This window comes from Odocoileus virginianus, chromosome 26, assembly GCF_023699985.2.
Source record: "Odocoileus virginianus isolate 20LAN1187 ecotype Illinois chromosome 26, Ovbor_1.2, whole genome shotgun sequence".
Taxonomy (NCBI): domain Eukaryota; kingdom Metazoa; phylum Chordata; class Mammalia; order Artiodactyla; family Cervidae; genus Odocoileus; species Odocoileus virginianus.
In genome coordinates, this window is record NC_069699.1 from 9,607,050 (window position 1) to 9,631,232 (window position 24,183).

The 24,183-nt window shown below is 46.3% G+C and overlaps 1 protein-coding gene across 1 annotated transcript in view; it reads left to right on the forward strand.

The window, feature by feature from the left end:
• The window catches only part of DLEC1 (DLEC1 cilia and flagella associated protein), a 98,907-nt gene that overhangs the window by 41,362 nt on the left and 33,362 nt on the right, over positions 1-24,183 (forward strand). The window contains exons 9-17 of the mRNA XM_020914822.2: positions 15,775-15,862; positions 16,373-16,546; positions 17,110-17,246; positions 18,862-18,954; positions 20,631-20,721; positions 21,351-21,513; positions 22,398-22,590; positions 23,340-23,398; positions 23,976-24,144. Of these exons, the coding sequence (XP_020770481.2) occupies positions 15,775-15,862; positions 16,373-16,546; positions 17,110-17,246; positions 18,862-18,954; positions 20,631-20,721; positions 21,351-21,513; positions 22,398-22,590; positions 23,340-23,398; positions 23,976-24,144 (1,167 nt within the window). The remainder of the gene's footprint in view (positions 1-15,774; positions 15,863-16,372; positions 16,547-17,109; positions 17,247-18,861; positions 18,955-20,630; positions 20,722-21,350; positions 21,514-22,397; positions 22,591-23,339; positions 23,399-23,975; positions 24,145-24,183) is intronic.

A 24,183-nucleotide genomic window follows, 5' to 3' on the forward strand; every position in this document is an offset into this window, starting at 1 on the left:
GCAGCGGCTGCTCACGTGTGCCCCCAGAACACACAGTGGGAGTGGACTCACAGCCACTCCTGGAGTTTGCAAGGGCTGTGGCGGCAGTTAGGGGCTGCTCCTGGAGCCTGGGACCGAGGGAGCGGGCAGCTCAAGACCGCTCCTGAAGCCCAGGGGCAGCAGCGGGCAGAGGGGCTCAGGACCGCACTCCTGTTCCGCTGCCTGAGACCTCCTGCGGGAAAAGCTGCAGCGATGGGTTCCGCCCCTCCGCTCACAGTGGTGCCTGGCCTCCGAGGCTGCCCAGCTTCCTTCTCTGAGGTGCAGTTGCATCGGATTCCAGCCTCTTCAGCCTGTTTCCACACAGCCCACCCCAGCCCCCTCTCTGGGTCTGATCTCTGAAACCCAGGCTCCCCCGCCCAGCCCCCACCCGTACCAAGCAGACGTGCATCTGAGACCGGGGAGTGCGGAGCAGAGGCGCTGGCCACCGTGCAGGTCTCTCTCCAGTCTAGCTGCTGCAGACAAGTTGTCGAGTTCTCATCCAGGGCTCCAAAGCACGCCCTCTGTCCTGACAGTTCTCCCGGCCAGCAGGCAGGAAGCTTTCCTCTGTCACAGCTCCCTCCCTTGGCCACAGGTTCCATTCTGATTCCTTTCTCTCTCCTTTTTTTTTTTCTTGCTTTTTCTTTTGTCATACCCAGTTCCATGGAGATTTCCTTGCCCTTTCAGAGGTCCGAGGTCTTCTGCCAGTGTTCCGTAGATATTCTGTGAGAATCCTTCCACATGTAGATGTATTTTTGATATATCTGAAAGGAGGTGAGCTTCACGTCCTTCTACTCTGCTGTCTGGATCCTGGACCTAATGAAACCTTTTAAATTAAAAAATATACATGAATGAGAATTAGGCTTTTCACTGTTGCAAAAAGAAGTTACAAATAAGGAAAGGAGGAATGCTAGAATGAACTCTGTACTGCTAGATTGCATTTGGAAGTATAAATATGAATTCATGATTTAAAAATACGGGTGTGTATGTGTGGGGAGTGCAACACACGTAATTGGATAAATGCAAGAGTAAACAGAGATGTATGTGAATGTGCTGGTCAGTACACAGGGCATGTTTCCTTGCTGTATCCTGGCGGGACAGAAATAATGACACCCCAGTAACATTTAGCATGCCTGCTGTCTCCAGATCTTGGTCTCTATGTACTGTTCTCCCAAAAAAAAGAACACCAGGCTCCTTGGGAGCCTGTTTGATTCCAGGGTTGAGGTAGAGGAGCTAGGAGATGAATGCAGAGCATCTTTTAGTGCCAGAAAGTAAGGAAATCTTAGAGACAGAGGAAGAAAAAAGTAGGGGAGAGGGCATGTCACAAGGGCACACAGCTCCCAATGGCCAGAAGAGAAACAACTCAAGCAACTAACCAAATAATAACGGTGTTAGATTATAACTTGAAGAATTAAATAAATATCCGTGAATCCATACTAACATATCTAAACATCTGAATAAATAAATGGAAGAAAAGGGACAACTTTTTGTTCTGAAAGGATCATAATTAATGTAGAAAGAATGATAATTTAAAAATTACCAGTAATTGTCACACTATAAAATCTATAGGCAAGACATACTAATAACTGCTAAAATTACTAGGTAGAAGTGTGAGCAGAAACAGATAATTCCATAGTCTCTGCCCAAATATTTAGTAATTACAAAGGAAAAATAATAACTGTACAGTATATAATAACTGGAAGACACCACTCTAAGCAAGTGGTTATGGTTTACATCACCACTAATAAAATGCACCAATAGAATATAACCTTGATATAATATACTGGGAAGGACACATCAGCTCTGTGAAACTCCTGAAAATAAAATATAATCTCAGTCCAGTCAGGAGTGATCATCAGAGAACTCAAACTGAAGGACATTCTAGAAAAACATTCTACAAAATAACTGACCAGTACTCTTTAAAAGGTTCAAAGTCATGGAAGGTTATGGATAGCAAGGAAATATTGAGAAACTGTTGCAGGTTGGAGGTGACTAAGAAGATATGACAGTCTAATGCAACTCGAGTTCCTGGATTAGATCCAGAAACAGAGAAAGGATATTAGTGGACAGACTGGAGAAGTCCACATAAATTGTGTGGTTTCATTAATATATTGTACCAAGCTTAATTTCTTAATAGTCTTGGTCATTGTTCTGTTATCTAAGATGGTCATGTAAGAGGAAGCTGGGTGAAGAGTGTATGGGAGCTCCCTGGATTGTTTTTGCAACGCTTATAAATCTAATGTCCCAAAATAAAGCATTAACAACAATATGTGTTCTGGGGTGATGCTGTTAAAAGTGCTGCATTCAGTATGCCAGCAAATTTGAAAAATCAGCAGTGGCCACAGGACTGGAAAAGGTCAGTCTTCGTTCCAATCCCAAAGAAAGGCAATGCCAAAGAATCTTCAGACTACTGCACAATTGCACTCATCTCACACACTAGCCAAGGATCCTCAAAATTCTCCAAGCCTGGCTTCAACAGTACGTGAACCGTGAACTTCCAGATGTTCAAGCTGGATTTAGAAAAGGCAGAGGAACCAGAGATCAAGTTGCCAGCATTCGTTGGATCATAGAAAAAGCAAGAGAGTTCCAGAAAAACATCTGCTTTATTGACTGTGTCAAAGTCTTTGACTGTGTGGATCATAATAAACTGTGGAAAATTCTGAAAGAGATGGGAATACCAGACCATCTGACCTGCCTCCTGAGAAATCTGTATGCAGGTCAAGAAGCAACAGCTAGAACCAGACATGGAATAACAGACTGGTTCCAAATTGGGAAAGGAGTACGTCAAGGCTGTATATTGTCACCCTGCCTATTTAACTTATATGCAGAGTACATCATGGGAAACACTGGGCTGGATGAAGCACAAGCTGGAACCAAGATTACCGGGAGAAATATCAATAACCTCAGATATGCAGATGATACCGCCCTAATGGCAGAAAGCGAAGAAGAACTAAAAAGCCTCTTGATGAAAGTGAAAGAAGAGAATGAAAAATCTGGCTTAAAACTCAACATTCAAAAAACTAATAAGATCGTGGCCTCTGGTCCCGTCACTTCATGGCAAATAGATGGGGAAACAATGGAAACAGTGACAGACTTTATTTTCTTGGGCTCTAAAATCACTGCAGATGGTGACTGCAGCCGTGAAATTAAAAGACACTTGCTCCTTGGAAGAAAAGCTAAGACCAACCTAGACAGCATATTAAAAAGCAGAGACATTACTTTGCCAACAAAGGTCCTTCTAGTCAAAGCTATGGTTTTTCCAGTAGTTATGTATGGATGTGAGAGCTGGACCATAAAGAAAGCTGAGCACTGAATAACTGATGCTTTCGAACTGTGGTGTTGGACAAGACTCTTGAGAGTCCCTTGGACAGCAAGGAGATCCAACCAGACCATCCTAAAGGAAATCAGTCCTGAATATTCATTGGAAGGGCTGATTCTGAAGCTGAAACTCCAATACTTTGGATGTGAAGATGTGAAGAACTGACTCATTGGAAAAGACCATGATGCTGGGAAAGATTGAGGGCAGGAGGACAAGGGGACGACAGAGGATGAGACGTTTGAATGGCATCACCGACTTTATGGACATGAGTTTGAGCAAGCTCTGGGGGTTGATGATGAACAGGGAAGCCTGGCGTGCTGCAGTCCACGAGGTCGCAAAAAGTCGAACTGAACTGTGTTCTGGGGTGACTTCCAATTATGGCAATATTGCAGTTAGATAGCCTGAGTAATCTACAGGGGAAAAAAAAGAACATTCTAGAACTGAAATTACTCAAGACAAAGGCTTAATAGCAAATTAGACACAGATGAAGATTTGCAGATACGTTAGTGGAAATGGTTAGACTGAAGCAGAAAGAAAATGGATGAAAGAATATAGAAAATCACATTAAAAATATGGGACATAGTAAACAGGTCTGTTACATAATGGAAGCCCCAGAAAAAGAGGAGAGAGAGATGTGACAGAAGCAGTATTTGAAGAAATAACAGGTGAGAATGATCCAAAAGTAATGAAGACTTCAAGTCATAGAGTAAAGTGCTAACAACCCTAAGCAGGATAAAATAAGGAAAACTGTACCTTGCACCTATACTTACATATTTACACATTATAATAAAGTTCTGCTCTAAACTAAAGACAGGATTTCGGAGGAACTTAAAGCATCTAGAGGGAAAAGACTCACTGCCTTCTAACAGAAATGATAGAAGCAAGAAAGTATTGGAATGGAAGATTCAAACCAATGAAAGACAGTAACTTACAATCTAGAATTCTAAACCTAGTGAAAATATCCTTTAAAGGTGAAGATAGGGACTTCCCTGGCCATCCAGTGGTTAGGACCCCACACTTTCACTGCCGAGGGCCTGGGTTCAATCCCTGGTGGGGGAACTGAGAGCTTGCAAGCTGCATAGCATCGCCCAGAAAAAAAAAAAAACATGAAATCTTTCTCAGACAAATAAAAACTGATACTTCATTATCAGCAGTAATGATTCATCACCAGAAGACCTGAATCAAAGGAATTCTCCAGTCAGATGAAAATTATACTACATGGGAGTAGGGAAATGCAACAGTAAGGGTAAATTTGTGTAGACATCTAAATTAATATTAAATGTAACATAACCATAATAATAGTATAGTTATTATAAATAACAATATGTGTTTTAAATATATGTAGGGACTTCTAATAAAAACTTAGAAGGGTAAGTGGATTTAAAGTGTTCCAAGATCCTTGGATTGTCTTACAAACATGTAAGTGATAATTAATATGGAAACTTTAGTAATTCAAGGTTGCTTGTTGTAGTCTCTGGTCTAATCATTATTCAAATAGTAAAATAATATTAAAGTAACAAGGTAATAGAAGGAGAAATGGAAATTTTTTTTTAAATTTTTGATTAATAGGAGACAAGAAAGAAAAAAGCATGGTGGATAGTATTGTTCAAGTTAAAAATAAAAACAGATTTAAACTCAGATTTGTTGATAATTGCATGAAGTAATTAAATGGACCAAGTACTTCAATTAAAAGAGAAAGATCAGGGAGTTCCCTGGCGGTTCAGTGGTTAGGATTCTGTGCTTTCACTACCAAGGGCATGGTTTTAAATTTCTGGTTGGGCAGCTAAGATCCCACAAGTTTCATGGCATGCCCCCCCTCCAAAAAAAGACCCTCCCAAAAAAAAGAAAAGATGGAGAAGGATCATCAGACTGGATAGAAAAACCAAAACCAATTAAATGCTACTGATATAACTTTTAGAAATACGAATACAAATCTCCACTGTGATGTCTGTTACACACAAACTGTTATAAGTTCCTGCCAGGCTTGAAGAAAATGTTCTGAATTACTTTCCCCTGAAAAATAAAAAAGATACTGAAGTATTGAAAACATAAGGATGGACATGATATTAGATAGAATTCAACCAAAAAAAACCCCAAAAAAACCTGGTGTGGCTATGCTAATATTAGAGAAAGTAGATGTTAAGGCAAGAAGCATTAGTAGAAATAAAAGGGACATTTCATACTGATCAAAGGTTTAAAAAAAAAATCTTTTCCCAAAAGATTCAGGTATTTAAAATCTACATATATTAATAACTCAGCCTCAAAATACATAAGCAAAATTTTATAAGTCTAGAAGAAAAACAGAACCAATAACAAACATGAGGAGATTTAACATTTTCTCAGAAACTTAAAGGGCAAGTAGGCAAAAATATCAGTAAGGACATAGAAGAATTGAATAATATAGTTAACAAACTATATCTAATTGAGTTATATATCACACTGCAACCAGCAATTGCAGTGTACAGTTTCTTTAAAAGTATACTTGGAACATGTTACCAAAATTGTCTTATGTCCTAGATCGTAAAGGAAATAACAGATTTCAAAGGACTGAAAACATACAGTGTTTGGACCAAGTAGACTGAATAACAAATATATAACTAACTAGAAACTCCCCTACATAGTTGAAGATTAAGCAATTTATTACTAGCCTACGTGGGAAAGATTGAGGGCAGGAGGAGAAGGGGACGACAGAGGATGAGATGGTTGGGTGGCATCACTGACACAAAGGACATGGGTTTGGATGGACTCTGGGAGTTGGTGATGGACAGAGAGGCCTGGCATGCTGCATTTCATGGGGTCACAAAGAGTCGGACACGACTGAGCGACTGAACTGAACTAGACTATGAGTCAAAGAAGTTATAATAGAAATTAGAAAATAGAAAATAATGATAATTTTTTAAATGGAACACCAAAACTTATGGGATGTAGCTAAAGGTATCCTTAGAAGAAAATGTGTAGACTTATGTTCATATATTAGAAAAGAGACAGTCTGAAAATCAGTGATCAAGGTACCCGTCTCAAAAATTAGAAAAAAATAGCAAATTTAGCCCAGAGAAGCTGGAAGGGAGGGAATAATTAAAATAAGAAAGCATTTTAATTAAATAGAAAACAAATATAGTGAGGATCAACAAAGCCAAAAGTTAATTCTTTGAAAAGGTTAATAAAACTGATAAGTTCCTGGCAAAACTGATCAAAATGAGAGAAGGTACAAATTACCAGTATCGGGGAAATGAGGACATCATTATGGATCCTACAGACATTAGAAAGATAACGAGGTTTATGAACAACTTTATGCCTAGAAATTTGAAAATATATTTGAAATAGTCCTAATTTTAAAAATTTTGTGAAAGTGATAATAACTACAAGGAACAGCAGAAGGATAAAAGTGAAGATGTAAAAGAAGACATCAACTAAATTTGAAGAGGGAAGTAAGAAAATGTAGAACTAACACCACCATGTCTCTGAGATGTGCGTGTACCCCACGGTGTGCTGGAGCCAGGTCCTACTAGCTCATGAGCGCTGACCATGCGCATCTCTTCCCAAGTCCCTGCTCAGTGATGTCACATTGGTCTTGAAATTGACCATACTGGGAGTTTTTACACCACTGAAATCAGCAAATCAAAGCAAACCGAATCAGGGCGCTCCCCACCCCAAGAACTGATCATTAAGCATTTGCCAGCACACTGCAGAGTATACTATACTCATATATTTGAAAACTCATTGACAGAGGAATTAGTGGTCTGCATACTTATTTGACGGATAATGGCCAATACATTGTTGTTAGTGAACAAAGGCAAAGAGAACGTTTATAACTGAGAAGGGAGAGGAAAAAAACTATAGTCTGAGAACAGTGAATCTTTTTAAAAACTCTTGTTGATTTCACTTACTTTGTTATGTTTGGCTGTGCTGGGTCTCCGTTGCTGCACACAGGCTTTCTCTAGTTGCAGCGCGCAGGCTTCCCGTTGCGGTCGCTTCTCCTGTTGCAGACCATGCGCTCTAGGGTGCATTGGTTCAGTAGTTGCAGTGCATGGGCTTCATTGCCTGCAGCATGTGGGGTCTTAGTTCTCAGGCCAAGGATAGAACTGGTGTTGCCTGCATTGGCAGGCAAATTCTTAACCACCGGACCACAACGGAAGTCCCGGGAACAGTGAATCTTGTCTGCATATTTTGGTGGTAAAAGAGAGGCCAGTTGGACAGTCTGTTCTTAAGTAGTCTGAATGATGGTATTAAAACAGTTTCAGAATTTTTAAAATGAATTTCCCAGAAAACCTTGTGAAATTAATTGTGGAATATCTGTGACAGGCTGTCCTTTATTGGTGTCTTTATCTTAGGTCAGGCCTGCACCATTTTCCTCATTAAAAACTTCTCAGTTCTCCCCATGTTGGTTAGAAGTTCCTGGAGAAGAGGATTTAACCCTGAGGGCTTTAGTCTCTGATGCAGAATCATTACTGAATGTCAGTTTGATCTTGAGCCCACAGCTGCACTTAAACACCCTAGTGTCAAATACAATGTAAATCTTACAAGAAACGTTTGGAACCTATTCTGTATCCAGTTTTGGGGTCAGTGTACATCCAATCAAGAGAATAAGATTGGTCAATTTTAATTAAGCAATTGGTTTTCCCCCCATGATTAATCAGTTATTTCATTTTTTTTCAAAGTACGTAGCCATGCTGTAAAGCATGTTGGCTGTTGTATTGTGTTCATTTCATCAGTGCAGGCAAATCTATTTAGAGTCATTCAAATTAATGAAGCTTATGCTAATCTAGCCAAAAATGAATCATTTCATTTAAAGTCAGTACCCATCTTGCCTCTGAAAGAATCCCAGATTTGTCCAGCGGGAGCCTTATAAAGTGTCTCTGTGTTCTTTTTTTTTTTTTTTTCAGAGTTCTTATTTATTTATTTATTTATTTATTTTTTTTTTTATTTTTTTAATTTTTATTAGTTGGAGGCTAATTACTTTACATCATTACAGTAGTTTTTGTTATACATTGATATGAATTAGCCATGGATTTACATGTATTCCCCATCCCAGTCCCCCCTCCCACCTCCCTCTCCACCCGATCCCTCTGGGTCTTCCCAGTGCACCAGGCCCGAGCACTTGTCTCATGTACCCAACCTGAGCTGGTTATCCGTTTCACCCTAGATAATACACATGTTTCAATGCTGTTCTCCTGAAACATCCCACCCTCGCCTTCTCCCAGAGTCCACAAGTCTGTTCCATACATCTGAGTCTCTTTTTCTGTTTTGCATATAGGGTTATCGTTACCATCTTTCTAAAGTCCATATATATGTGTTAGTATACTGTAATGGTCTTTATCTTTCTGGCTTACTTCGCTCTGTATAATGGGCTCCAGTTTCATCCATCTCATTAGAAGTGATTCAAATGAATTCTTTTTAATGGCTGAGTAATATTCCATGGTGTATATGTACCACAGCTTCCTCATCCATTCGTCTGCTGATGGGCATCTGGGTTGCTTCCATGTCCTGGCTATTATAAACAGTGCTGCGATGAACATTGGGGTGCATGTGGCTCTTTCAGATCTGGTTTCCTTGGTGTGTATCTCTGTGTTCTTTTAATGTGACCTAGCAGTTTCTTGAGCACTTCCTTACATTCTGGAACAAGATGTTCCAGGCTGATTTTGTACTCTATTTATCCCAGTTCTGGCATCAGTTCCAGAAGCTCTGGTTGCTTTTAGTGGAGAATGGTATTTAGAAACCAAGATCTAAGCACTAGATCTGCTATTTGCTACTGGGGTGTCATTGCTTTTAAGTCCTTAAAATGTTTAGAGGCGAAAATACAGCAATTTCATAGGTCTAAGCGTGCACACACACATACATATATATATATATATATATATAGAGGTGTATATATATATACATATATATACACATACATATACACACACACATATATACATGCATATTTCTATATCCACGTGCTTATATATTTAAAATTATGACTTCATGATGAAACCTCTAATTACAGTCTAATTCCATTGTGCCTTCTCTCATTCCACGCCTATAGCTCCACCCACAGTCATCTGAAGAATCTTGGAATAACGTTGATTTGTGAAAGTTTCTGCATCTAATAATTTACTGAGCCTCCAGTTCAGATCACCACAGTGACTCTTTGTCCAGTTGCAGGATTCTGAGTATTTATACAGTGGGAGGCATACAACTCAGATATATTACATTCTGGGGCTTCAGATCAGCATTTGTGGTTAAAAGTACTTGACAGAAGAAAGCAGAGAAAGGGAGTACTTGAAGTGGTCCCTTCCGACATGGTTTTAAAGGGCAACTTTCATTGGAGTCTCTTTTAATATGTCCAGCATTCCACTTTCTATGACTAGGCAACAAACTGCCCTAAGACTTCACAGTGTGAAATAGCAGTTTGCTCTCTGATCAGGGGGACACAGAGAGGAGAGTTTATCTCTTCTGTGCGCTGTCTGGGGACTCAGCCAAGAGACCAGAGCCAAAGTCTCCTTTACTCACATGTGTGGTGGTTAATGCTGGCTCTTGGCTGAGACCTCAACTCTTCTCCCTGAGGCTTCTCCACATCAGCTAGATCCTTTACTTTCTCTTCCCTTCCTTGGACCACAGTGGCCAGTTTCCCCAGAGCATGCCTCCCAAAAGGAGAAACACAGTCCTCCATAGTCTGTGTATAAATGGAATTTTATCTGGTGACATCTCTTAGAAATGTGCACATTGCATCTCTTGGGCAATATGACTGTGTACATAAGTTGTTTACCTTGCTTAACTATACGGTTTAAGGATAAAAACATTTTCAAACTTTTCAAGTCTTTAAAAATATATGTCCCATGCACCCTTTCTCAGGAAACTTGTGGGGAGCATGCTTCCCTATATAGGTGAGTAAACCAAGGAAGATGAAGGCTTGGTATGTGGGAAACAAGAGATCCAACATAGGAGGCTGGTAAAGGAAAGGCCCAGCTTAGTAATGATTAAGGGGCTTTTCTGTTACTGCTGTTGCAAAGCTTAACAACTTTTTTTTTTTTTAATATTTATCTACTTGGCTGTGCCAGGTCTTAGTTATGGCATGCAGAGTCTTCTCTTTTTTTTAAAGTTGTGGCATGTGGAGTCTTTAGTTGCAGCAGGCGAGGTCTTTTAGTTGCAATGTGTGAGATCTAGTTCCCTGACCCGGGATCGAACCCGGGCCCCTTGCATTGGGAGTGCGAAGTCTTAGCCACTGGGCCACCAGAGAAGTCCCAAAGCCTCACAACTTAAAACAATCATTTTTATCATGCCTGTAGAATTTTTTTGGATCAGAAATTCTTACAGGGCCGAGTGGGAAGGGCTTGTTCCATGATGTTTGAGACCTTAGCTAGAAAAAGTTAGTGCCTGAGGGTAACCTGAAAGATGGGACTGGAACCAGCTGAGACATTTTCAGTCACAAGGTAGGTGATGTTGGTTGTCAGCTGAGTCTGTATGTGATTTCTCTGTGTGGCCTGGGCTTCCGCCTCAGGGTAATCAGGCAGCTCAAAGTGAATGATCAGAGCTTTGAAGTGAGTTCCCTATCAGCAAGAGGGAGGTTGCATCACTTTTTATGACCTAACCTTGGAGGCTCCCTTGCAGTAGGAGAGGAAGTCATTGTATCCTCTGCATTGCTATAGGGTACAAGTGAGCCCCTAAGGTTGGCCCAGATTTGAGGGGAAGCTACATAGACCTCACGTCTCAATGGGAGGAGTGTCAGAGAACTCATGGATGTGTCTGAAAACTGCTACAGGGGTTGACCTGTCCTGGGTGACAGCAGTAGTTGTAACAGGTGACCCAGTCCAGGTTAGAAGAGGCCAGAATAGGAGGAGTTGACCCGTGGGGGTGACACTGATCAGAGTCCCTGATACATCCGGGAGATCTTGAGAAGAGCCTTGTAGCGCAGTGGAAAAAGATTAAATTATTGATAAGGGAGAGACTTCCCTGGTGGTCCAGTGCTTAAGACTCCACCTTCCAATTCAGTAGGCGTGGGTTTGATCCCTGGTTGGGGAACTAAGATCCCACATGCAGTGTGGCCAAAAAAATTAAAATAAACTTTAAAAAATCATTGATAAGTACATAGCAAACAATCGGTTGATTAGCTTCAGAAGAAACAAAAATTGTTCAAGGGAGAATTTCATGCTCAGCTGTGAATATTTTTTACATAGCAACCAGTAATGTAAACATTAATTACTAATTTAACCATGAAAGAAAGTGAAAGTCACTCAGTTGTGTCTGACTCTTTGGGACCCCATGGACTACACAGTCCATGGCATTCTCTAGGCCAGAATACTGGAGTGGGTAGCCTTTCCCTTCTCCAGGGGATCTTCCTGACCCAGGGATTGAACCTGAGTGTCCCACACTGGAGGCGGATTCTTTACCAGCTGAGCCCCCAGGAAAGCCAATTTAACCATGAGTATGACATAATTTGCATCTAGAAGATGAGGGTAGGAAGGATGGTAGGATGGCATACGGTTAAGCTGGTTATGGGCGAGGAAAGAGAATATCCATATCATCCATCCATAATTAATACCTAAAACAAACAAAAAAAATTAGCATGCCATCTGGAGACATGGAAGTAATTTCCAAAATAATCAGCTAAAGGAGGAAAAAGTGTTTTCATCTGGGTGTGGGAAATGGCGGGTGTGGAGGCAAGGGAAGATGGCAGGATTTCTGTTTTTAGAGCTTTGTAGAACCCTTTGACTCTTTCAGCTATGTGGCTGTCCAATGTGATGAAAATACCTTAAAAAGAAAACCTACCGAAGGAAACACCATGCCCAGATCATTTTACAGGTATATACCACCAAACATTCAAGCTAATCCCTATCTTATATAAACTTTTGGAGACTAGAAAAAGGACCATATCCTCATCCTTAGGGAATGAGCCTGCTATGGTCTGAATGTTTGTGTCCCTCCAAAACTCATTTGTTGAAGTTCTAACTGTCAAAGATGATGGTATTAGAAGGTGGGGTCTTGGGAAGGTGCTTAGGGCATGGGCATGAAGCCTTCCTGAATGGTGCCTTTGTGAAGAGGCTCTGGAGAGATCCCTTGCCCCTCCTGCCCCTTGAGGGCACAGTGAGAAGTTGCCAGCTATGAATGGAGGAGGGCCTTCATCAAAACACATCCTGCTGGCCACTTGATCTTGGACTTTCCAGCCTCCAGAATTGTGAGAAGTACATTCCTGTTGTTCATAAGCCACCCAGTTTATATTTCAGACTAAGACAGAGCCTAGTACTACCTTGAACCAAAGCCAAGTAAGGAAGTATGACAGTGAGAGCCATAGCCAGTCTTGCTTAAAGATGTAGACTCAGGCACTTCTCTGGCGGTCCAGTGGTTAGGGCTCCATGCTTTCACTGCTGGGGGTGCGGGTTCAGTCCTTGGTTGGGAAACTAAGATCCCACAAGCTACCGGGCATAAATAAATAATGTATTATTTGGGCAGGGGGGGGAGAAGATGGACCATCCCATCCTCTGTCCTTTGGAGCTGTGAGAGGACTTACCTGTCCTGAGTTAAGGAGCAGAATGGGACGTGGGCTGCAGGCTAAGGAGTTGCGGTAGGAATGGAGATCTATATACCTTGTAAGCCAGGAGCTTATTACGTTTGACATACTTTCTCTTTCGTTTTCTTTCCATATTTTGGTAACTTTAAAAGACATTTGAAAGAAAAAAAAAGAACATAGGTTCAGAAATACTAAGTAAAAACCTAAGTAAGCAAACGTACACACATACGCACACACATACCCCAGGAACAAATTGCGTGTAACCCAGGAATGCAGGGAATGTCTTCCTGGTGGCCCTTGAATTGGCTGCCCTAAAGCCTACCATTTTTTTCCTCTATGGCTTCCAGTGCATTTAAGGAAAGCCAGCCCCCTTCACAATCCTTATAATTACTGTTTGCCCAGACCTAGCAACCATGCTGTAGCTACCACAATTCAGTGCCTGACCTCCCTCCGCCTGCACCTCCTCATTTCAGTCGACCATGGGGAAGAAACCTTAGTAATTGTGATGCATCCCAGGGGTCATCACACCCTACTTCCTAGCAGCTAGAGTTCCGCTTGCCGTCAGACAAGAGAACATCAACTCCAGAGTCACAGCCTCAGAATCTGCTGTTTTCAGACTCTTCTGATGACAAGTGTCACAGCCCAGATTCCCCATAAGTGAGCGTATGTGCTTTTGTTTACAGTTCCAGGGAGCAGTGAGGAAAGGGGGTGGAAGGAGGCAGAGCCAATATGAGAATGTTACTGCACTGAACCCTGGTCAGTGCAATTGATTATTTTGTCCCACGGGACATCTCTTCATAAACTGCTGGATCCTGCCCCTCATTTGGTCAGGGGTTTGGCTTGTGTAGCTGGGAGCAAGGCTCTCTAGAGATGTGCCTCCGTGGACACGAAGGGCAGCTGCTGTCATGAACACCTCAATTCGTAGTGACCCCTGCAAGCTAGCCCTGTATTTGGGAAAATCCAGATTGAGGGAACAGTTGCCAGGGCTGTCTGTGCATGTGTGCAGATATGAAAAGGCAAAATGGAATTAGTTTCCTTGCCTTAGGGAAAATAGTTTAATCCCTACCTCACTCCAGAGCCTCAACAAAATTCTTTCCAGCAAAGATCTCAAGCAAGAAGGTAAGATAAAAATATAGGAGATGTGAGATTTCTTGACACTAAAGTATAAACTGTGAACCTAAAGGTTGATAAATGTTACATTACAATTTTAAAGCTGATACAAGACTCCACTTTGTGGGGAACCTGGCCTGTGACATGTGGCATCAGAAGGGCTTGAAAACAGCAGACCCTTAGGATGTGATTCTGGAGCTGACTCCCCCCTACCCAAGTCTGACAGCAATCAGAGCTCTAGGAGGTGGGAAGTAGGGTGTGATGACCCCTGGTGTACTAAAATTTTAAAGATAATACATCAAAAGATAATACAAGTTATAAACTTGGGTTTGTTTATAACATATACCTTATAAAATGTTAGTGCCCAGAATATATAAAGAATTTCTGCAAGTCAATAAGAAAAAGTACACAATGGCAAATGGACACTGTGATCAGACATAGCACACAAGAGGACACCTAAAATAGCAAACTTGTGAAAAGATGCTCATCATCATCAATATTGGAGAAATAAAAATTATAACGTGGGTCTCTCCAATTTGGATCTGGTTCACAGGTGGATTGAGGCAGTATGTTGTGCTGGCCAAAAATGGACTTAAATGTTGATTTAGGAATGCACCCCTATTAATAAAAGTATGAAGACATGCTTCAAATTTATGGAGCTGTTTTCTGGTGTGGGGCTGGGGCCAGGCTTCATCTGTGTTTTTCATGTTTTACTTTTTAAGCTGGAAAAATGGCTTGTCGTGTTATAACTCATACATTTTTCCCAGTGTAGTATTTCCCAAAATAGGAGCCAAAGGTGTGTGCATGCGTGGAGTTCTTCTTCCTTGCTGGGCATTGTGCCGAGTGCTGTTGGGGGTCAGCACTGTGTGAATTCACTTCTAGGTGCTGAGACCTTAGGGGTCTGCCGATCTGAGGGACGGGGAACAGAAGGCAGGGTTTAATGAGGGGGATAGGCTGAGTGATGGGGAGAGGCCCAGTTACAACCCTGAATACAGGTAGCACCCCTGGGGCCTTGAGAAGTGGCTCAAAGGATTATATCGGAGGACTTCCCTGGTGGTCTAGTGGTTAAGACTCCTAGCTTCCTCTGCAAGGAGTGCAGGTTCGATCCCTGGTTGTTGGAGAACTAAGATCCTGCGTGCTACGTGGCGTGGTCAACAACAACAACAAAAATGGAATATGTGGAGAAAGAGCAGTGAGTGAGAGGTGAGGAGGCAGAGCTTCAGGGTCCTGGGCTCACTCTCACCACTCTTACTTTCCAGTGAAGGAGGCTCTTTGGACGTCAGTTTATTTGCCCTAAGATAGAGGTAGTTCCCACCTTTCAAAAGAGTTGGACACGACTGAGCGACTTTCACTTCACTTCACTTCACTGGTCATTGGGAAGTCGAGGAGGCACATAGGAGAAGCTCAATAGACATTAGCTGTGATTTTGGGGACTTGCCTAGTGGCCCAGTGGCTGCGACTCAGCGCACCCAGTGTGGGGGACCCACATCCAATCCTTGGTCAGAAAGCCAAGATCCCACATGCCACAACGGAGACTCGGCTCAGCCAAATAAATCAAAATAAACATTTAAAAACAAACATTGCTGTGGTTTTAAACAGGACAGAGGCTGAGTCAGATCTACCCCCACCTTCATGCTTACCTTGTAGTTTCTTTTTTTTCTAAAAACAAACAAAAGTGGATAGAATAGTCACCTGAAACCCCATGGACCCCTCACCAGCTCAACAGTTACCAACATGGGGCCAGGCTCATTTCATTCACCCCCCCCACCCCATTCCCATATTACTATGTGAGCCCCAGATTTCATAGCCTGTGTCCACACGTGTTGCTTTTGTCTCTGCACAGATGGTGATCTCCCTGCAGAACACCACATCCACCAGCCGCCACCTTCGAGTCCTCCCTCCGTCCACGCCCTACTTCGCCCTGGGATTGGGTGAGCTCAGGGTGGAGTGGCCTGCCCATCCTTGAAATTGTATGCTGGCCTTGCCTCAGATTACGTCCCCACGGGGCTTCGGGTGACTCCTGAGGCTGCACACCTCGTGCTCCCAGGCGGCCTCCCACCTGCCCTCCAGCAGAGCGCCCCGCCCCCAGCCTGACAGGTCCTCCTTGGATCGTACCCCCAAGCTCAGTTCAGTCCTGTCCTTGCTCTGCTCACCGTCACTGCACCCTGGTTCCTCACTTAGGCCGCGGCAGTGGCCTCCCAGCCAGACTTTCTGCTCCTGTGACTCGGTGTTCTCCTTAAGAACAACTCTGATCGTGTCCCCTCTGCTCCCTAGAAATCGCAAGTGTCTGTCTGCTGCCCACAAAGTAACTGCTAAGCCACAGGGCCAGGCATGGCCCTCCCTGGCCATCCCCAGTGGGCCCCATCACTGCCCTCCCCACCCCAGGTCCTGGGGTTTTTACCTGGTCTCCAGAGTCTCATTGTCACTTTTGTCACCCACAGGGATGTTCCCAGGAAAAGGTGGAATGGTGGCTCCTGGAATGACCTGCCAGTACATTGTCCAGTTTTTTCCCGACTGCCTTGGGGATTTTGATGACTTTATTTTAGTGGAGACCCAGTCAGCGCACACGCTCCTGATCCCCCTGCAGGCCCGGAGGCCGCCCCCGGTGCTGACGTGTAAGTGCGTGCTGCTCCACGGGGATCGGTGAGGGCTGGTGCCCCTCTAAAGGACCACCTGCCCACAGGGCCCCTGGGTGGCACCCCACAGCCTGACCCCTAAGGCAGGGTCTTCTGAGTCCTGCGGAGGGACCTGCCGGAAGCTTCCGCATTCCTCCAGAGTTAGGCCCTGACCGTCCTACTTCCCCGAGGGAGGCGGACTCTGGGTGACACATATCAGAAAAGGAGGCCACGGCCCAGCTGACCCCAGCCTAGGCGGCACTGGCTCGGGGACACCGTGAGGCCCACGCACGTGGCGTCCTGGGGCACCACTGCAGGCGGAAGCAGGGGCGGGGCTTGTCCCCGTCCCCCCTCCCCTCGCCCCGCCCCCTCCCCTCGCCCCGCCCCCTCGCCTCTCCCCTCGCCCCGCCCCTCCACCGCCCCGCCCCCTCCCCTCGCCCCGCCCCCCCCTCCCCTCGCCCCGCCCCCTCCCTCGCCCCGCCCCCAAGAGCTGCTCTCAGCTTGGGCCGCGCCTCCAGGGAACCCGTGCTGTCTCTCTTGCCCATCTTCCCCTGTGGCTGCAGTGTCGCCCGTGCTGGACTGCGGCTACTGCCTCATTGGGGGCATGAAGATAACCAGATTCATCTGCAAAAACGTGGGCTTCAGCGTGGGCAAGTTCTGTATCATGCCTAAGAAGAGCTGGCCGCCGCCCAGCTTCAGGGTGAGTGCTCACAGCGCTTCCTGGGAAAAAGCAAGTCCATCGAATGCAGTAACCCCTGCGAGGGACTTGTTCGAGTGCCCCTGGGGCTGGAAACGCAGTGGACAGAACTGTATAGCCGCAGTCCCTTAAGAATCAAGAGGTACAGAGTATAGCACTGTAGTTCTTGCTATACCCTTAATACCTGTGTGACCCTGGACAGGTTCTATCACCTCTCCCATCCTTCAAGGCCTGCCTTGGATGTCACTATATTCATTCATTTGTTCACTGAGTCATTCAGTCAGTCATTACTGTGGCAAATGTTTGACTAGCAGAGGCTACAAACTGGAAGCTCTTTAGTTGAATTTGGTGGCATATTTATTTGGCACAGGTTCTCGAAACATTTTTGAGCTAACATTGCTTGAAAGTGAAAGTGTTAGTCATTCAGTCATGTCTAACTCTTTGTGACCCCATGGACTGTAGCTCACGAGGCTCCTCTGTCCATGGGATTCTCCAGGCAAGAATAATGGAGTGGGGTTGCCATGCCCTCCTCCAGGGGATCTTCCCAACCCAGGGATTGAACCCGGGTCTCCCACGTTGCAGGCAGATTCTTCACTGTCTTGAGTCAGTAGGGAAATCCAGCATTGCTTAAAAACATATCTTGAGTCAATATTTAAAGATAGATTTCAGGAAGCTCCCTAGTTATCCAGTGGGTGGAGCTCTGCACTTCCACTGCAGGGTGCTCGGGTTCAATCCCTGGTTGGGGAATTAAGATCCCGCATGCCATGTTGAGAAAAAAAAAAAAAAGATATCATATAAAAATGTACATTGCCACTTTCTCTGAAACACTGGAAGATGTGCAGCCTGGGCCAGGATCCCCTGTGGCCCTGTCGGCTGGAGTTGAGAAGCAGGGCGTGCGCACATGCCCGCCCCCGCCCCACCGTTTGCCCAGGCTCCCTCCCACCCCGCATGCCCCGTGGCAGCCGAGTGCTGACAACACTGATTATCACGCCCATGCACACCGTTATCTTTCTCAGAGGAGAGATACCTTGCTTTCTGTGCATCTCTGGAAACAAGCATCCAGGAGAGCACGTGCTCCCTGAGACATTTCACTCATAGCTGTCACGTGCCAGGGACCTGGAGGCATGGGCTGGTGGCTTCCTGGGTAGGCATCGGGGCTGCAGCTCTGCTGACAAGTCGGCAGCTTCTTTCAGGAGCTCGCGGCCGGGGCTGGGCTGGGAATGGAGGCAGACACAGAAGCCGGCACGAACCACACAGGCTGCTGCAATAGGAAAAGGACTGTGCTAGGGAGCCCACCTCCGGGGGGAGACCTTTTCACACGCCTCCTGCTCTGCGTCTGAAACCCTTGTCAGTGGTCTTCTTGTACCTCCGACCAATAGGCAGCTCTTTGCAGATGCTCCGTGACGTACGCGTCTTTAAACGTCAGAACCCCATCTGGTGCAGGTTGAGTAAGTGCTGGCTGAATGGATGAGCCTCAGTTTCTTCATGAACAGGGGACTGGATGCCGTAAGAGCCCTCAAATCACAACATGGATGTTTGGAGGAGAGACATGGGTCATCTGAACAAGAGACTTTACCGTTTCTTTCATACTGTTGGGTCATCATCTGCTTTCTTTAAGGCTGTTTTCACCATGGGCTTTGTTGAGCAGCCTCCCTTTGGGATCCTGCCGTCGGTGTTTGAGCTGGTTCCAGGGCAGGCCATATTCATGGAGGTAGGTGATGAGACAGTAGCAGGTATTCCCACCTCTTTATGATCGGTTGCTGCTTCCTCAGCTGCTTGCTTGATTTCCTTTGCCTCTGTGGGGTTTTTTGTTTTGTTTTATTGGACTGTGCTGCATGGCTTATGAGATCTTAGTGCCCCAACCAGGGATTGAACCCAGGCCCTTGGCAGTTAGAGTGCTGAGTCCTAACCACTAGACTGCCAGGGAATTCCCACCTTCGTGTTTTCATGACCCAGATGTCCACTCCCAGGTCCAAGCCTTGGTGGTTTCTGTAAATTTTGTTTACTGATTGGGATGTTGTTTGTTTGAAAACTTTTTCATACTTCCAAATAAATAGATTCACATGATTAAAAATTCAAAATATGCAAATAGATGCATGGTGAAATGCTCCCTCTCCCCCCACTCCCTTGGCCACCCACAGGCCACAACCTTACCAGGTCTGGGTGCCCTTGCAGACGTATGTGATGACAACATAAGCGCATGGTTTTTTCTTTCCTATGTTTCCATTTCTTCTTCACACAAATCGTTGCCCACTCTACACTCTGTTCTGCACCATGTACTTCCTACACCTCATTTTTTATAGCTGCATGGTATTCCACTGTGTGTATGGACTAATTTAGGTCAGCCGTTTCCTGCTGATGAATATGAAGATTATTTTTGATCTCTGGCCATCTCAGTGAATAGCTTATACATACATCACTCTGTCCTACCTGCAGGATACAGTCCTTGTTGTACATTTGCTGACCTAGGGCCTCTGCCCTTCTAATTATGGTACATGTTGCCAAATCCCCACCATTTGGATTATATTATTTTATACTTCCAACAATAGTATATGAAGGTGCCTGTTTTCTCATGTCTTTCCCAACACAATATGTTTTCAAACTTTAAAAAAATGTGTTATGGACATTTTAAAACATATACAGGAAATTCCTTGGTGATCCTGTAGTTAGGAGGCTGTGCTTACATTGCAGGGAGCATGGGTTTGATCCCTGGTTGGGAAACTTAAGATTCCCCCAGCTTTGTGGCTCAGTCAAAATAATAATCATCATAATACTAATAATCTGAAAATAGATATGTGTGTGTGTATATATATGTACACATACACACATGTATAATAGAATTACCTTGCTGTACACTTGAAACTAACCTAACATTGTAAATCAACTATACTAAAAAGGACAGAAACTGGCCAAGAACCGCCCCCCCCCACCCAAAAAAGCCCATATAAAAAAATCGAATAGTTTAAGGATCACCCATGTACTCATTACTCAGCTTCAACTTTTCTCAAATCTTGGCCAACCTCATTGCCTTTATATTCCTCCGTCTCTCCCCACCAAACCCTACCCTGCACCTTTAGTTTGAAGAGAATGAAGACATCCTGTCACTGCATTCATGATTGCTAACTTTCTGCTCTTTGCCAGTAGGAGGCATGAAACTTTTTCTGGCTGGTTTGCATTTCCATTTTTGATCATGAGTGAGGTTAAACATGTTTAAGAGCCATTTTTATTTCCATCCCTGTGAATTCTCTTCTCATATCCCGGAGCCTGGGCTGGACCCTAGGGAGACGGCAGGAGGGGAGGCCCGAGGCAGGGAGTGCGGTCGAGAGGAGGAGGTGATGGGGAAGAAGGCCCTTCCCGGGAGGCTTCAGGACAGCCCTTTCCTCCCAGGTCCTGTTCCTCCCAACCAGCCTGGGAAAGGCAGAGCAGACCTTTGCCATCGTGTGCGACAACTGCCAGATAAAGGAGCTGGTGACCTCAGGTGGGCACGGTGCGCTCCCAGGGCGGGTGTCCGGTCCATGGCTGTGGGGAGGGGAGCGGTGGTGCACTCGGAATGCTGCAGCCTCCAGGCACTGGGCTCCAGTTTGGGGGCCTCTTGCTCTGGCCAGACCTTAGAGACCCACGCCAGTGTGGCCCTCAGGCCTGTCCCAAGGGGCCGTCTAGTGCACAGAGGTGGAAACCTGGAGGACCATCTTTCGTCACGTTACTTTGAAACTCACCTAGAGCTTTGGGGAACTGCCAGTGACTCACACAGAAACAGCCAGGGCGCCCATAGGTTTCTGCAGAGTTAGAGGGGGCATCCTCCTGTGTTTCCTTGGGTGCCGTGTTCCTTCCTGGCACCTGTCTGTCTACCATCCACCCAGCTCACCCAGCAGGCATTAATTGAGTGCCCATTACGTGCTAGGTTAGCAGAGTCACCTCCTGTTGGTCTGTGACAACGTGACATGAGTCTGTATGCTGTTGGCTCCCTGTTCCCCTATGTGTGCACTTCCTGGGGTCACGATCATGGCCAGTTAGTTGCATGTGGATGGTGACCTGGGTCCTGTGACAGCCTTCAGCCAGAGTCCTGACTTCAGCCCTAGTGAAACTTTGCTCCCCTAACCTTGTCAGGAATCGGGCAGCTGGTTGCTCTGGACCTGATCTATATTTCTGGTGAGAAAAGTCAGCCAGAGCCCGGAGAGCTCACAGACTTAACAGCCCAGCACTTCATACGCTTTGAACCTGAAAACCTTCAGTCCACGGCCAGCAAACTGCTGATTATTAGAAACGCCACGTGAGTGATGCCTGTGTGGGACCCCAGCACACACCCCGCTCCCTCCTCACCCAACCTAATGTCCTGAATCTGAGCACAGGATGGGAGGATCCGGATGTGCACTGTTCATCATGGTACTTGCTACCAACAGGTGACCATTTAAATGGAAATCATCTAAAATAAAATGAAAAACTCACTTCAGTGGCACCAGCCACATTTGAAGTGCTCAGTGCCTGGGTAGCTGGGGGCTCTCATGTTGAACAGAGCAGGTCTGCACGATGTCCAGCACTGCAGGGAGTCATAGTGAGCAGCGCTGCTCCAGACCCTCTGCATGTTAAGTCACTCAGTCACGTCCGACTCTTTGCAGCCCTGTGGACTGGAGCCTGCTGGGCTTCTGTGTCCATGGGACTCTCCAGGCAAGAATACTGGGGTGGGTTGCCATGCCCTCCTCCAGGAGATCTTCCCAACCCAGGGACTGAGCCCATGTCTCTTATGTCTCCTGCATGGCCAGTCGGGTTCTTTACCACTTGTGCCACCGGGGAAGCCCCTCTAGTCCATCCTTAACCAGATCCTCTGGTCCATCCCTAACCAGGAACAGTTTTCCAGAGAATTCCTGCCTGGCCCATGAGGGGAACTCTCTCAAGTCCCAGGGTCAGACAGCTGAAGTTCTGTGGGTTCAGCTCTCATTGCCATTTATTCTCTGACCATCCTCTCAGCCTCGCCATTATGCCAGGGCAGACCTCAGGGTGCCTCCTGGCCTGCTGTCCTCGTGACCCAGGCATTACACAGGCTCTGTTACCTGGCACAAGGAGCAGTTCTCACCTGCCATCTCCCGCCCCACCCATGCCTGCCGTCAGCAGCCATGGCCTTGGCTCCACGGCCTACTGTCAGGGTTGCCCCCGCAGGCACGTGGAGCTGGCCTTCCACTGGCAGATCATGAAGCCCAACCTGCGGTCCCTGATGCCCGGAGAAAGCTACAGCGCAGACAGCATCAAGTACCAGCCAGACAGGGAGACGGCCTTCTGCATCACCCCCAAGAGGGGCATTCTCAGCCCCCACGCGGACCACAAGTTCATCCTGAGCTTCTCCCCTCAAGAGGTTCAAATGGGGCCATCTTGGTGGTTGCACAGTTGGGTCATGCTGGTTTCACCCACCCTCCCTGTTCTTTGGTGACATCGAAGCCACAGCTGACCCTGCTGAGACCCCCGGTGTCCTGCCAAGGCCAGCACTTAACCAAGAGTGGGGCTAGTGGACGGGCTTGGTGCGCAGGACGAAGCAGCTCGTCTTGCTGGTCCCCATCCCACACACCCTGTCCTGAGCAAGTCTGGCCTCACTCCGACTCTAATGTCTTCCATGTTTCTACTCCATCAAAAGTGTTACCATTCCTGCCCAGCTCACAGCAGCTTCCAGGCAGTGAGGTGGGGTTTCCCAGGGCAAGGCTCACACAGCCCTCGATTCCCAAAGTGAAGCCCTGTATGTAACAAGCAAAGGGGGAGCATGACGGGCTTTCCCAGCGGCCCCTGTTGGTAAGACAGCAGGTCTACCTCTCAGCCATCATTCAGCCCCTGGAAGGCTTGATGCTTCAGACACGTTGAGGGCACTGCCAAGGGCCTTCCTGTCCCCCAGGCCCAGCAGAGGTGGGCATGCCAGTCTTGAGACTGCAGTGGCCCCCAGTCTCTGAGCCAAGGCTCACGTCCTGGCAGCCCCTGATTCCCCCAGTGTGGGGAGAGGCCACAGGGAAGCAGGAAGGTGTCTGTGGCAGCCGGGCCACAGGGAGGATTGCTGCTGTGACTCGAGTCTTCCCTGGGGTGGGCTTTCGTCTTCAGGGTGCTGTGTTTGTCTTGCAGCCAAGGGATTTTCACAGTGTGCTCCAGATGGTGCTGGAGGAAGTCCCAGAGCCCGTGAGGTGAGCAGGACCCAGGCCCTTGGCTGATGGGTGGGCACCAGGCCTGCCCTCCCAGGGAGGATGCTGGAGGGGGAGGCCCCAGGACTGAGTCGATGAGCCCCTGACCCCCAGCAGGCTTTGGCAGGTGAGAGCTCCTCACCTTGCCCTGGCAGCAGGCTTGGAGCGGGCTCTGCACGCAGGGAACATCTCTCTGACTGCACCCTGGAACCTGGAAACTGCCCCGTGCTCACGGTTGCCACCGGTGGCCCCTGGGGGGTGGTGACTAATGAAGGAAGGTTTTGGTGGCTCCTCTGCCAACTGTACCCTAAGCGGGCTGTCGCTGGGGGGTCTCCAGTCAGCTGCTGGGGAGTTCCAGGCTGTTGCGGCTGCCCTATGGTTCCTGAAACACAGGGAGGGACCTTGGTCCTCACCTGTGGTTGAGCTGCCAGCACAGCTTCAGGCATTCGCTTGTTTCGGGGCATTGCTGACACCTCTGATTTCAGGGGGATTGGTAGCTGTGGGCAGAGCGTGCTTTCCTTTCCCAAGACCAGAGATAGGGGACACAATGGCTCTTAGCTCATGGCGGGTTTGTGTTCAGCTTGGACTTGGAAAACTCCAAGGACCCCTCATACCACATGGATGACATGATCGTCCTGGAGATCGAGGTGAAGGGCTCAGTGGAACCTTTCCAGGTTCTCCTAGAACCGTATGCCCTCATCATCCCTGGGGAGAGCTATATTGGCATAAACGTGAAGAAGAATTTTAAGGTAGGTGGTTGTCTCTTCCCAGCCTGGGCTGGTTGAGAT